The sequence below is a fragment of the Ostrinia furnacalis genome, unplaced genomic scaffold (assembly GCF_004193835.3).
Source record: "Ostrinia furnacalis isolate ACB-3 unplaced genomic scaffold, ASM419383v2 OfSCF2585, whole genome shotgun sequence".
In the NCBI taxonomy this organism is placed as follows: domain Eukaryota; kingdom Metazoa; phylum Arthropoda; class Insecta; order Lepidoptera; family Crambidae; genus Ostrinia; species Ostrinia furnacalis.
The window spans coordinates 172856-185544 of record NW_021132824.1 but is presented as its reverse complement, the minus strand read 5'-3'; the positions used below and the strand labels follow the sequence as shown (position 1 = coordinate 185544).

The following is a 12689-nucleotide window of genomic DNA, read 5'->3' as shown; positions in this document are numbered from 1 at the left end:
TGGACGTCCTATGGCTAAAATGATCATGATGAATCTGGTAGACTGACTCGAGACTGATGGATGATAATCGTTATATTTTTTTTGCTAGATACTCGTCATCGTCCGAGTCTGCAATAATGGCGGCCCTAGACACCGTGATGACTTCACCCGTACCACCGGGTAATGACACCGGCGTTCGACAATGACGAATCACTTAACTGTACGTTTTCATAGGCGATGCAATTATAGCTAATACCAACCTACTACCTAGCTTAAAAGTAGAAAAAGCGTACCGTGGGTAGATGAGCAATTGATCTAAATGTACTGCGACTAATTTAAATTAGCATTTAGCAGTGATCGATTGGTTTAGGATCTCGAACTCGTTAGAATATTTCACGTGTAAGCTTCATCTTTCCTTTGAATTTTGTTTCAAGTTTTTGTAGAGTCCATTAATTATGTCTGTCATCGCCTTACCCTAAAATGTATATTAATTTTGCGGTTTAAATCCGGACATAGCAATGTTCTGAATAAACCATCTTCAATCCTTCCTAGAACTGTAGGGCTATTCTGAATTGTCTGGAAGAGATCGCTCCTAGCGATAAGACCGCCTAAATTAGATTGTTTCGAACTCGAATTTTCCTTATTTTTAACCCCCGACGCTAAAAGAGAGGGGTGTTACTTAAGTATGTTTTGTGTGATGTGGTGTGGTGTCGAGTTTTTTTTACCAAATATCTATAAACTTAATGCATCGGCAATGAGAGTTTTCGCGATTGAAAAATCCGCCAGATGGCAATACCTAGACGAGAGGTCCAAATGCTGCATGATTGGTTATTTTTGACATGATATTGACAGATATGTCAAAATCCACCAATCATGCAGCATTTGGACCTCGCGTCTACGTATTGCCATCTGGCGGATTTTTCAATCGCGAAATCCCTCATTTTTACCGATCTTGCAACGTAATGTTAATGCAAAATAAAAATCATATTATTTTGAGTAAACATTTATTAAGTTATACGTGTACAGAAATAAATAGATATTGTAAATGGTAACTTTACGGACAAAAATAACAAAGTTGATCACTATTTCACTGACAAGCGTTGAAAAATCTAGTGGTACGGAAACTAGCGCCATCTGTATTGTTTATGGGGTAAAATATGATGTCTATAGTGCTCTCTGTCGGTGGAATATAGAACTAAATTAATTTGCAATATTGAATTGGTGTTTTCGAAATGTCGATTGAAGAAGGTCGACAATCGATTATCGACAACACTAGTGCTGTGCGTAAGCATTAGGAGTTGTTTTCTATAATGTCGCTACCTATATTGGTGGGCATGTATTCAAAGAGAACTGCTTTCTTGTCGTACCCGCATCTGAAGAGCTTCCATGCGATGTCTTCTGGGGTGTCGCCGCTTTGTTCTGCGCATCCTTCTAGCACCTGGAAATGAAGGTAAAAAGCATGTGAATAAAGTTCAAAATGGCTTCAAATATTTGTCAGTATTTTACGGAATATTTAAAAACCGGCCAAGTGCAAGTCAGAATCGCGACGTAGTCCACTTAGAGCACCCGCCAAAATAGCACCTAGCCTAGTCCATATAGAGCACCGATCGATATCGCTATTCGTGATTCTATATTTTTCAATTTTTGTTAAAGTCAGAGAGAACAAAATATCGATAGGTGAGCTAAGTGGACTATGTCGGACTCGCGCACCGAGGATTCCATACAAACTTCTAGATAAGTAAATAATATAGTTTTGTTCCTGAAATTAAGGTTTTAGAGCTGAAAACGGCAAATAACAACAACGATTCATACAAGTTTTATTTATTTATAAAATCGTTCGTTGAACCAAAAATAATACCTTCAAAGGTCACCGGAAGTACGTGAATGTCATTGTACTTGACCATTTAAGATTCAAAGCGGCATCCGCGCGTGCTTGTAATACCACCTTCACTTCGGGAATGTGTATACTACCAATATAGCAATTAAACTTGAAGGTGTTTGACTGTCTAACTTCAAACTAACTCTTTTGCACAACCAGCTATTTACCAGAGACAAAATGGAGGGTTTGGTCTAAACTCCTCACGCTGTTCGCTGGTTTGTCCTGTCCTTGGTCGTATTATAACGCGATATAACCCGACCGGTCATCTTGTGCAGCTTGCCGTCTTCGCCGCTTCAGCGCCGGCCCCTCCTCCTAGCTAGCCTAGAGCATCAGCGAGAGAACACTAACCTTGGTGGCGTTCTTGCCCCTGGCGGCCATCTTGTTTGCCGCGTTTGGGCTGTAAGACCACTCGCGTAGCATCGCCTCCAAAAGCTTTAGCAAGAGAACACTGACCTTGGTGAGTCCTAGCAAGCAGCAGTATCACATCAGCCCCGGTTCACGCTCAGCTCGCGTCAACATCGCCTCCTAGAGCCTCAGTAAGAGAACACTGACCTTGGTGGCGTTCTTACCGTTAGCCCTGACAGCCATCTTGCTTGCCGTCCTTGCCCCTTCAGCACCGGTCCTCGATCTCAGTCGCTTCTTCCTAGAGCGTCAGTAAGAGAACACTGACCTTGGTGGCGTTCTTGCCGTCAGCCCTGGCGGCCATCTTGCCCAGCACGGCCGTCTTGTGCAGCTTGCCGTCCTTGCCGACGACCTTGCACTTGAGCAGGACGCAGTACACGTGCCGCTTCAGCGCCGGGTCCTCGCTTAGTTGTCTCCACCTAGAGCGTCAGTAAGGTAACACTGCTGACCTTGGTCCTACCGTTCTTTCTATCAGACCTGCATTGAGCATTGGTGGCGTTCTTGACATCACCTCTACGTTGTGCGTCGCCTCCTAGAACGAGTAAGAGAACACTGAACTTGGTGGCGTTCTTGCCATCAGCCCTGGCGGCCATCTTGCCAAGCACGGCCGTCTTGTGCAACTTGCCGTCCTTGTTACCTCAGCGCCGGGTCTTTTCACAGCTCGCGTATCATTACCTCCTAGAGCATCAGTAAGGGAACACTTCTGACCTTGGTTGCGTTCTTACCGTTAGTCCTGGCGGCCATCTTGTTTGCCGTCCTTGCCGCTTCAGTACCTACCGACCCCTCCACCTAGAAAGTCAGCAAGAGAACACTGACCTTGGTGGCGTTCTTGCCGTCAGCCCTGGCGGCCATCTTGCCCAGCACGGCCGTCTTGTGCAGCTTGCCGTCCTTGCCGACGACCTTGCACTTGAGCAGCACGCAGTACACGTGCCGCTTCAGCGCCGGGTCCTCGGTTAACTCTCCGTTGAGCATCGCCTCCACCTGTGGAACATAAGGTTAGTGATTGTAACATTATCCAAGTCATTTTATTCTAATGAAGAGATCTGGACGCCAGCAATTGAGTACCTACCTCATCATCATTTCGTTCACTACTGAACATAGGCCTTCCCCAATGATTTCAAAAGGGATCGGTTGGTAGCGGCCTGGATCCAGCGCCTTCCTACCTTTATGATGACGTTGGTCCACCTTGTGGGTGCCATGTCCTCCTCGAGACCCTACCTATTATTTAGGTTTGGACAATTTTGTAATATTTTCAGAAAAAAACTGATTATATTAACCAATATAGCCACTTCTAAGCGCCTCTAAATGATTATACGAAAACAAAATTATTAATACAAGGAAGTAATAAAGATAAATATTTTAGGGACATGAGTGATTATGTAATTGAGTAATGTGAGAGACCTTGACCAAACGACCAATAATACAGTAATTCATATTTTCTCCAGATTATCTATAAATTGTTGAGAAACATACCAACTTCGGGTCCACCTCTGACTGGGGCAGGCAGGCGTCGGAGTGGGCACGGAACATCGCCTTCTCCTCCTTGCCTAAAATCTGGAATGAGTGCAAATGGGATAGCTGACATCGTTATTATTACATTTATGAATAAATTTTCATGAATCGATAGGTGGGTCGCACGATAGAACGCTCGATTGCACACCAGACATTTTTGATGTAAAATAGCTCTAATACAATCTTACATTTCAGCTGCAAAGCTTGCAATCTCAATAAGAGTCTCTGTAACCGACCATTGCTAGACTCCTCTGTCACGGGAATGCAATGGACAAAATAAAAATTCTCAAAAAAATAATAGCATTGTTCTACATTCCCAACTTAAATGGCCAAGCAATGGAAAAATATTTATTTGTTTAGTTACTCAATACTCAATACTCAATACTCAATATGTTTATTGCTTCCATAATACATAGTAGGTAATATAGGTGTTACAGTGTGATAATACAGTTAATTATGGACCCTGTTGGGCGCTGCAATTTAAAATATAAAATATAAGAGAGGAGGCTTTTTTAATTATTAGATTCTTATTTTATCATCTAGATATTCTTTTATAGTGTAATAACATTTTGTACTTAAAAGCTCTTTTAGTTCTTTTGAGAATTTGTTATCATTATTTTCTTTCAATAGATAATTGGGCAATTTATTATAAATCTTTATGGCCATATTATAAGTACTTGCTTATAAGTATTGTAAGTACTACTCACAATGCAGTTCTTGCATCCTGTAGAAGCCTGAAACAAATATGAAACAAAATATATAAAATAGATCGTAGTTATGGTATTGTTTAAACTTAAACTAAAACAATAAGAAATAACAAGGACATTAGCGTTTATAATGGCTACTGTTTAATCAGTTTGTTTAATGGAAGATTTATTACAGTGTTTGCAAGCATTCTTTGTATCGCCTGTTTTAGTACCTACGTCATCATATCGGGGATCTAAGTTTATTTCATGCTCAAAATATTTCTAAATATATCTTTGGATGGTGTTGATATGATAGTCTATGTGGGTAGATGGATGACTTCACTAAGTTGTAGAAACGATCTAGGTTCAAAGTGGCACTTGCTATTACTGTTTTGGGGCATTATTCAAACTAACTCGTAGGTATCCTCTCTTGAAAATTTTCAAGAAGTTACAGAAACTTTTTTATCAAACTCCATGATGAAAGTTTTACAGTCCAAACACATAAGGCATCGTTTTCGGCTGTTCGCGTTATGTACGGGAATTTGAAAAATGCTGCTTTTTTAGGCTTCACTCATCTTCCTTTCACATAAAGTTCAAAATATGATGTACAAAATTTACAAACACCGCATCTTTTGAGTGTTGTATTCTTCAGGAACTGCTGTCCTTAATGTCTAAAGCAGCAAGAAATCCAACGGCAGCCGATGCAGCGTTTGCAACAGCTGATAGTAACTGGTTAAGGACTATATCACTCAAACTTACAGAATGCACTCCCCCAAACACAGCCAGAAGTCCAAACGCTACTATCCACGTCATCACTCGTCCCGGTGGCACACGCAGCGGCAAGCGAAACAGCAGGATATCCAACGGCAGCCGATGCAGCGCTTGTAACAGCTGAGCCCAGAAACTGGTGTATTTAAGGTCTAATATCACTCAAACTTACAGAATGCACTCCCCCAAACACAGCCAGAAGTCCAAACGCAAGTATCCACGTCATCACTCGTCCCGGTGGCACACGCAGCGGCAAGCAAAGCAGCAGGATATCCAATGGCAGCCGATGCAGCGTTTGCAACAGCTGATAGTAACTGGTGTCTTTAAGGTCTAATATCACTCAAACTTACAGAATGCACTCCCCCAAACACAGCCAGAAGTCCAAACGCTACTATCCACGTCATCACTCGTCCCGGTGGCACACGCAGCGGCAAGCGAAGCAGCAGGATATCCAACGGCAGTTGATGCAGCGCTTTTAACAGCTGACTAACTGGTGTCTTTAAGGTCTAATATCACTTAAACTTACAGAATGCACTCCCCCAAACACAGCCAGAAGTCCAAACGCTACTATCCACGTCATCACTCGTCCCGGTGGCACACGCAGCGGCAAGCGAAGCAGCAGGATATCCAACGGCAGCAGTTGCAGCGCTTGTAACAGCTAAGTCCAGAAACTAGTGTCTTTAAGGTCTAATATCACTCAAACTTACAGAATGCACTCCCCCAAACACAGCCAGAAGTCCAAACGCTACTATCCACGTCATCACTCGTCCCGGTGGCACACGCAGCGGCAAGCGAAACAGCAGGATATCCAACGGCAGCCGATGCAGCGCTTACAAGAACAGCCGCGCGCGCAGCCGTGCCCGCCGTGTTTTATACGAGCGCGCATTACGAAGCAAAGGTAAGGCCGCTACTATTGTTCCGGAAAGCTTGAGTGTGTTTCTAGTGAGTTATTTTGCTAAGAATTTAGTTTTGTATACCTGAAAAATAGTTTGTTTATAATGTAATGGCACGAGTTAACAGGCATTTAAGCAAGCTCTACTATAGCATTTACGAATGAGATGGCTCTCATGAGCCCCAAGCCAATACTAGGTAGACCCATTTATTTTATTTATCCACAAACAACGGAGAAGCTCTTGGCCTAGCTTAGCCATATCACCTTAATGGAAATTGATTAAAAACTAAAATTTATTTTAAAGATCTAATAAACGCTACCAGTAGGTAAATGAAACTATTTTTAGGGAGAGTCGTTAGAGACAAATTATTTGAAACTGCTTTTTCCTACCATTAATACTGTGAGAATAGCTCATTTTTCTAAGGAAATATTAAAACGTAAATAATAATCAGCAGGAACAGAGTAAACGAGGATGTACTATCGAGACCATGACAATGAGTGTGCTGTATCGAATATTAATTGCACAGCATAAGTTATCAGTTTTTCTTCCTTTGTGTGAATGTTTCTATCTTTTTTACCACATGAATGTTGTTTTTGTGCCTTTTTTGATACATTCACTGCGACACCATGGTAGGGGCCACATAATTATGATAGTAACAACACGCTTTGTTTACAGTCGTCAGCGGACGCTGTCCCATAACATCGGTCACTCGCCAAATATTCAGCATTGTCTCCATTATTTACAATTGCGAACCTAAACTTCGACCATCTACATCAATAGTCGTTGACCGAGCGTCAACATTCAAGCAATTTTGGGGTAATTATGAAATTAGGAGGTTGTTTTACTACTTGTTCATTCGATGAAAGATAGTTTGTAGAAAAAATACTTAAAATTCGAAGAATACTCACCGTTACCACTAAAATATTTTTTCGCTTTATTCTTTAAAATTTTTAGAAAGGATTTTTCCTTGAATATTACATGGATATCTTGTTTGCTACTTAGCCGCTTTAAAACTTGTTGTTTTACATGATGATCTGAAAGAGAAACATCCATAAATGAAAAATAATTCTGAAAATAAGTAATTGATCAAAAGCATTTCTTTAAGAAAACCTGCCAAGTGCGTGTCTTGCCACGCGCAATGTAGAGTTTCGTACTTAGTTGTCGGTCGTTACAATTCAACTCTCGTTTCAACCAAGTAGTCACAGCGTAGTAGTTTTCTACGTTTTTCTCTTCATAGTCCACACAGAGGCAGTGCATGCAGACGTTAGAAGGCGGAGAAGAAAACCGAGGAACTTGGCGTTTTTACACCTGGCTCTTCTTATCTTAACACTCTCTGGTAATCAGCTACTTAAGAAAGTGCCCTTACTTTTGCGACTGGTCGAGGCGGTGCATGCAGACGTTAGAAGGTGGGGAAGAAAACCGAGGAACTTCGCGTTTTTTTACACCTCTCTTCATTCTATCTTAAAACAACTTAATGTTAACAGCATTATTGTGTTCCGGCAGTTTGAGGTAAGATAGCCAGTTCCTCCGTGGTTGAGGATTAAGGGTGAAGCTCGCTTCCACCTTCGGCCTGATCATCACTTACCAGGTTACCAGGCTAAGAGCTTCCTCGTTGTGGATAAAAAAAACTGTCTGGTAGTCAGCTACTTAAGAAAGTGCCCTTACTTTTGCGACTGGTCGAGGCGGTGCATGCAGACGTTGGAAGGCGGGAACGAGGACCGAGGTACTTCGCGTTTTTTTACTCCTGGCTCTTCATTCTATCTTAAAACAACTTAATGTTAACAGCATTGTTGTGTTCCGGCAGTTACGAGGTAAGATATCCAGTTCCTCCGTGGTTGAGGATTCCGGGTGAAGCTCGCTTCCACCTTCGGCCTGATCATCACTTACCAGGTTACCAGGCTAAGAGCTTCCTCGTTGTGGATAAAAAAAAACTGTCTGGTAGTCAGCTACTTAAGAAAGTGCCCTTACTTTTGCGACTGGTCGAGGCGGTGCATGCAGACGGAGGAGGGGGGCCGCGGGGGCCGCGCGGGGCAGGCGCGCTGCAGCACGCAGGGCGCGAGCCCCACGGCTAGCAGCGCCGTCACCGCCACCTGCGTCAACATGCTGGGAGAAAGAGAGGGAAGAAGTAATAAGTAGAAACGGGAGAAAGAGAAAGAAAGAAATCTGTGACTTTATACAAAAAGGAAGGACAAGAAGAGAACTAAACATTTTTAAGCCAACTCGTATGGTTGGGCTCGATAGCGTCAGTGTGGGGAATATAGGCTAAGTACAGTAGAACGCCGATTATCCGAATTAATTGGGACCGGGGTCGATTCGGATAATCGAAAATTCGGATAATCGGACATAGACTGGTAATAGAGAAAAACGAACTGTCACACATAGAAAAAACTTTAATTAGTTTAACAAACAGATATATTTCTACTTGGCGTTATTGTAAAACTGCTACAAAAACGTTCAGTTGAAATATATCCGAATTCCAACAAAAAAAAATCAAAAATTACTTGGTTTTAATTTTATATATTACTCTTAGGACCGATTCGGATAATTGGCGATTCGGTTAATCGGCGTTCGGATAATCGGCGTTCTACTGTACTTCATTTGCTTTTGGTAAAATAAAGAGGGACGTGCTCCTCTAGTGGAGGTTAACGAAGTCATTATAATCATCATCAAGTCATTTAGTCTACTATAGAAATACCACCCTCTTCAATTGCGGCGTGAGGAGTTGCCTCTGATGACACTTCCCACGCTGCAGCTGATCAGACGTAACGGAGAAGCCCGATTTTCACATATGCCTTGGTCGCCTCTTACGACATCCACGGGAAGAGTGGGCGTGGTCATGTCATATCCTACTTTGTTCTAACTACACACGTTTAAGCGATACAAAAACTTACAAAAAGACATTAATAAATCTTACCTAAGTATTTACTTCTCGAACAATGTGGACTGGAAGTGCTTGAACTCATAGTAGCTGTTGATGCTGATCGGATTCGCGAACCACAACATATTGACGGGAACAAAACAATTTCACAAAAAAACGGGAAAAATTCACCGACATGCAGACGCACGGTTTGACAATAATGACAAGAGATTTAGTTTTATAGAACGGTTTAGATTTTAGAAGAATAATTTATGATTGCTCTAAAAAGGTGTTACTTGAAATATTAGAGTCGCTGGTCGCTGCACACTTTTGTCATAGCTTTTGGTGATGAAGTAGAGGTTTTTACAACTTTGTAATGTGATCAATTTTTAGTACACTTTACCTATCGTTGGTGAATGGAGTCCTCCTTTAGTTCAGAGGTTAATGAGTGAGCCTCTATCGGTTCAGAGGTTTACGGGTTTGATTCTCAAGTGGGATACATACAATGTAAAATAACTTTGCGTATTTATTCTCAGTTCCAAGTTGGACATTTCAGTATGTGCCTGTTCGAAAAATATGTCGGATTAGATCAAAATCAAAAATATTTGAAAACAAGTGGCACTTATGAACGTCAGAATATAGTAAATAATAAAAAAAAAGGTTGCCCTTATGGGGCACTTTACTCCTTATCTTTTGGGCCCTACCAGCGCTTCGAGACAAACATATGGCAAGTGCTGAGAAGAAACGCCGGAATTACGCCAGGAATTATCTAACGGCAAAAATAACCAAATTCAAGTACATCAAATGATGCCATCTAAGATAGTTGCTTTTTTCAAGAGTTAAGTAAATCAAGATATTTCAATAAGTTAGAGGTTAAACAATTTTTAAAATAATACACAACATAACTTTCAAACGTAACTCCAATATATTTCAAATCTTTTTGTCCCTTAATCTAATTACACATTATATTCACAAATATTAATTAAGTAGAATCTACCTACTTACCACAAAATTGAATTCAATGTTTCAAAATATAATTTTCTAACATATTTTATGTAAATAAGTAGTTTTATTTCAATCTGTACCATATTGTGCGGGTAATTGCATATTTATTCAATAGAAAGGATTAATAATTGTAGAAACTCATTCATCACCTAAAACTATGGTACAGATTGAAGGAAAAATTGAAATGTAAAAATGTTTGCAGAAAGAATATCCGCAGTAAATATAAAATACATCACGATAAACATAATCACATATAAATAATACCTTTATGTATAGTATAAACTTGTACAGATGTACTCTTACAATCACAATGAAAAAAAACTTTGGTAGATGAATGAATACATGAAATAATTAAATGATTAAAGTGTTACAAATGTATAACTTGGTGTACAAAATAATTATTATGCCACAAAAGGGTCTTAAATTTCGGTATCTGTAATAAGTATTATGATATTTTAGTTTCGAAGATTGTATTTACAAACCTTACACGTAGAAAATAATTAAAAATGAGATTGTGTGTGTGTGCCTCTCACTCGTACGAAACGTAAAGAACGAGATAGCAGATATCGTGTTTCACGCACCTTTTAAGGTGTAGGTAACCGTATTTTATTGAGCTATAAAATAATATTCGATAAGTAATTAATTCAATAATTGATATCCGTTCAAATACTGGGGTTATTATGTATTTTAATATGTACACTATATTTGAAATATTCGAGAGTTTACTTTAAAATATAGTCAATAGAGTTCACTTTTCCTACTTACATCTAAAACATTCATTTCGATATTCAACTCTATTTACAAATGCATAAGTATCAGCCAGAGATGGGCAACATTTTGGTAAAATCACAAAATCGAGCCCGATTTAAGTCTAAAATAAAATATTTTTAAACATAAAAATCACTTAAATATTGCCGACCTCTGCCCGATACAAAAATAAGTATCAATACATTTTATTATTAACTATACATTAATTGCACAGAGAAAGATAAGTGACATTCACAACTCTGATTTCTTCCAATCTAGCTATCAAATAAATCTAAGATTTCACACGAAATCTGGAACAATTTAAGAATTTTTTTTTGGATCGAAAAGTATCTCACGATTCGATGCATACTTCAAATGTGTTAACACGTTCATAACAATTACATTTGGCAACGAACACAGTGAACGATGATCACATAAGCTTTTACAGGCATATAGATCGTTTCATCCACGAAGACGCGCCCCACCAATTTTTGGTCGATGGAAGTGCGGGAGTTTGATCCGAGCAATCCGAGCGTCATTATTGTAGTGTGCGTGTGCACTCATGGATAATATAGCATGTACCGATAACACTCAAACATTAGCGGAAGAATGGTGGGGCGCGTCTTCGTGGATGAAACGATCTATAACACAAAACTGACTGTAGGGTTTCCAGGTCTAAAAACTTGGACATACTCCACTACATTATGTGCTATATGCCTGTAATAATCAAACTCACACTAACAATAAGACGATATCTTGGAAAATAATCTAAGATGCAATTTAGAAATAGCCATTCGTCAACCTACCGGTTAAAACCTGGTCCGTGAGCACGTAGAATTTTGTCCAATGACCCCAAGCTACCCATCTTTATCGCTCGTGCGTAATTATGTTGCTGTCGCGACTGTGCGACGGGCGCCCGCAGTGAGTGTGCGAGCGCGATAGCTTGGGTAGCTTGGGGTCATTGGACAAAATTCTACGTGCTCACGGACCAGGCTTTAGCTCATTGTACTGTCCAAAAAGAGATACAACACTAAACAATTTTGAACAGTAAGTTTCCAAGGTAAAGCTCTGTTTTACAAGAATAGCGGTGCCGTAATTGAGCGGCCGCTTTAATGCGCCGAAAGTTTTTTCTCATTTCTGTAACGTCATATGACCGGATTGACGTCACTGGACTTTACATATTAAAAGGTACTGTAGACAAACGTAGTCGAACTATCGATATAACGCTTGCAAAATAACTGCACCGCTGTCCTAGTAAGCCAGAGCTTAGAAGATATCCATGACTAGACCGAGTTTTAACCGTAGGCCTTCAATACACACACTGACAAACAATCTCGCTTGCGTACTCATAAGCTGAAGTTTCGACGCTTCTGCCAATATCTGAGAATATTTTATGGGGCAACATTGCTAATTTCATTTGTTTTTACGAAACCTAATTTCATTCATAGGAATAATCACTGCAACTCTTGAATATCTAGGATCTACGTAAAGCTTGGCCGGCAATGAAACCTAACCAGTGAAGGTTCAGTACCCTCGAAGGTTAGTAGAGGAGCGTCGAAACTACAATCCATGACTGTACACTGCTGGTCCCATTAATAAAAGTTACACTGAAAATTTTCCAGTACCTAACGATACGGTCATATTTCCTAATTTTTTATTATGCTTAGAGATGTGCCGTTTATATTTGGGAATATTCCTTTTCCCTGTTGCTAGAACTAAAACTAAATCATAATTTTATTATAATAAATACAGACAACAACAGCAATGAAAGTATTACATAATTTCAGTAAAATTACAGCCTGACTGAATTTTATATTTTTATACTTAAAGAATTATAATTTAATTTCACGGTTAGACACAATTGTAAAGATATAAGGCAAAAAAAAAATCAAATACATTTACCAACGAATTAAATACAAATAAGTAGTATAATTAAAACCGGTACGTGACATACATTTATT

General features: G+C 39.9%; 1 protein-coding gene across 2 annotated transcripts; it reads right to left on the bottom strand.

The window, feature by feature from the left end:
• Positions 1-1118: 1118 nt before the first annotated feature.
• On the bottom strand, positions 1119-6088 carry LOC114355952 (pheromone-binding protein-related protein 6). 2 transcript variants are annotated; one of them, XM_028309005.1, is made up of 5 exons: positions 5934-6088; positions 4480-4506; positions 3734-3814; positions 3077-3241; positions 1119-1417 (listed from the first exon to the last, which is right to left on the bottom strand). In XM_028309005.1, the coding sequence occupies exons 1-5, from the start codon at positions 5985-5987 to the stop codon at positions 1271-1273; spliced, it is 474 nt and encodes a 157-aa protein (XP_028164806.1). In that variant the 5' UTR covers positions 5988-6088; the 3' UTR covers positions 1119-1270. The 2 variants fall into 2 exon arrangements, with proteins under 2 accessions (XP_028164806.1, XP_028164805.1); XM_028309004.1 differs by lacking the exon at positions 5934-6088 and adding an exon at positions 5218-5366.
• Between the last annotated feature and the right edge of the window lie 6601 nt (positions 6089-12689).

Coding starts and splice junctions, on each gene's coding strand:
- LOC114355952 (XM_028309005.1), bottom strand. CDS start 5,987: ATGACGTGGATAGTAGCGTTTGGACTTCTGGCTGTGTTTGGGGGAGTG. Junction 4,507..5,933: donor TGTTTGGGGGAGTGCATTCT/GTAAGTTTGAGT, acceptor TATTTGTTTCAG/GCTTCTACAGGATGCAAGAA. Junction 1,418..3,076: donor ACGGCAAGAACGCCACCAAG/GTCAGTGTTCTC, acceptor CTTCATTTCCAG/GTGCTAGAAGGATGCGCAGA.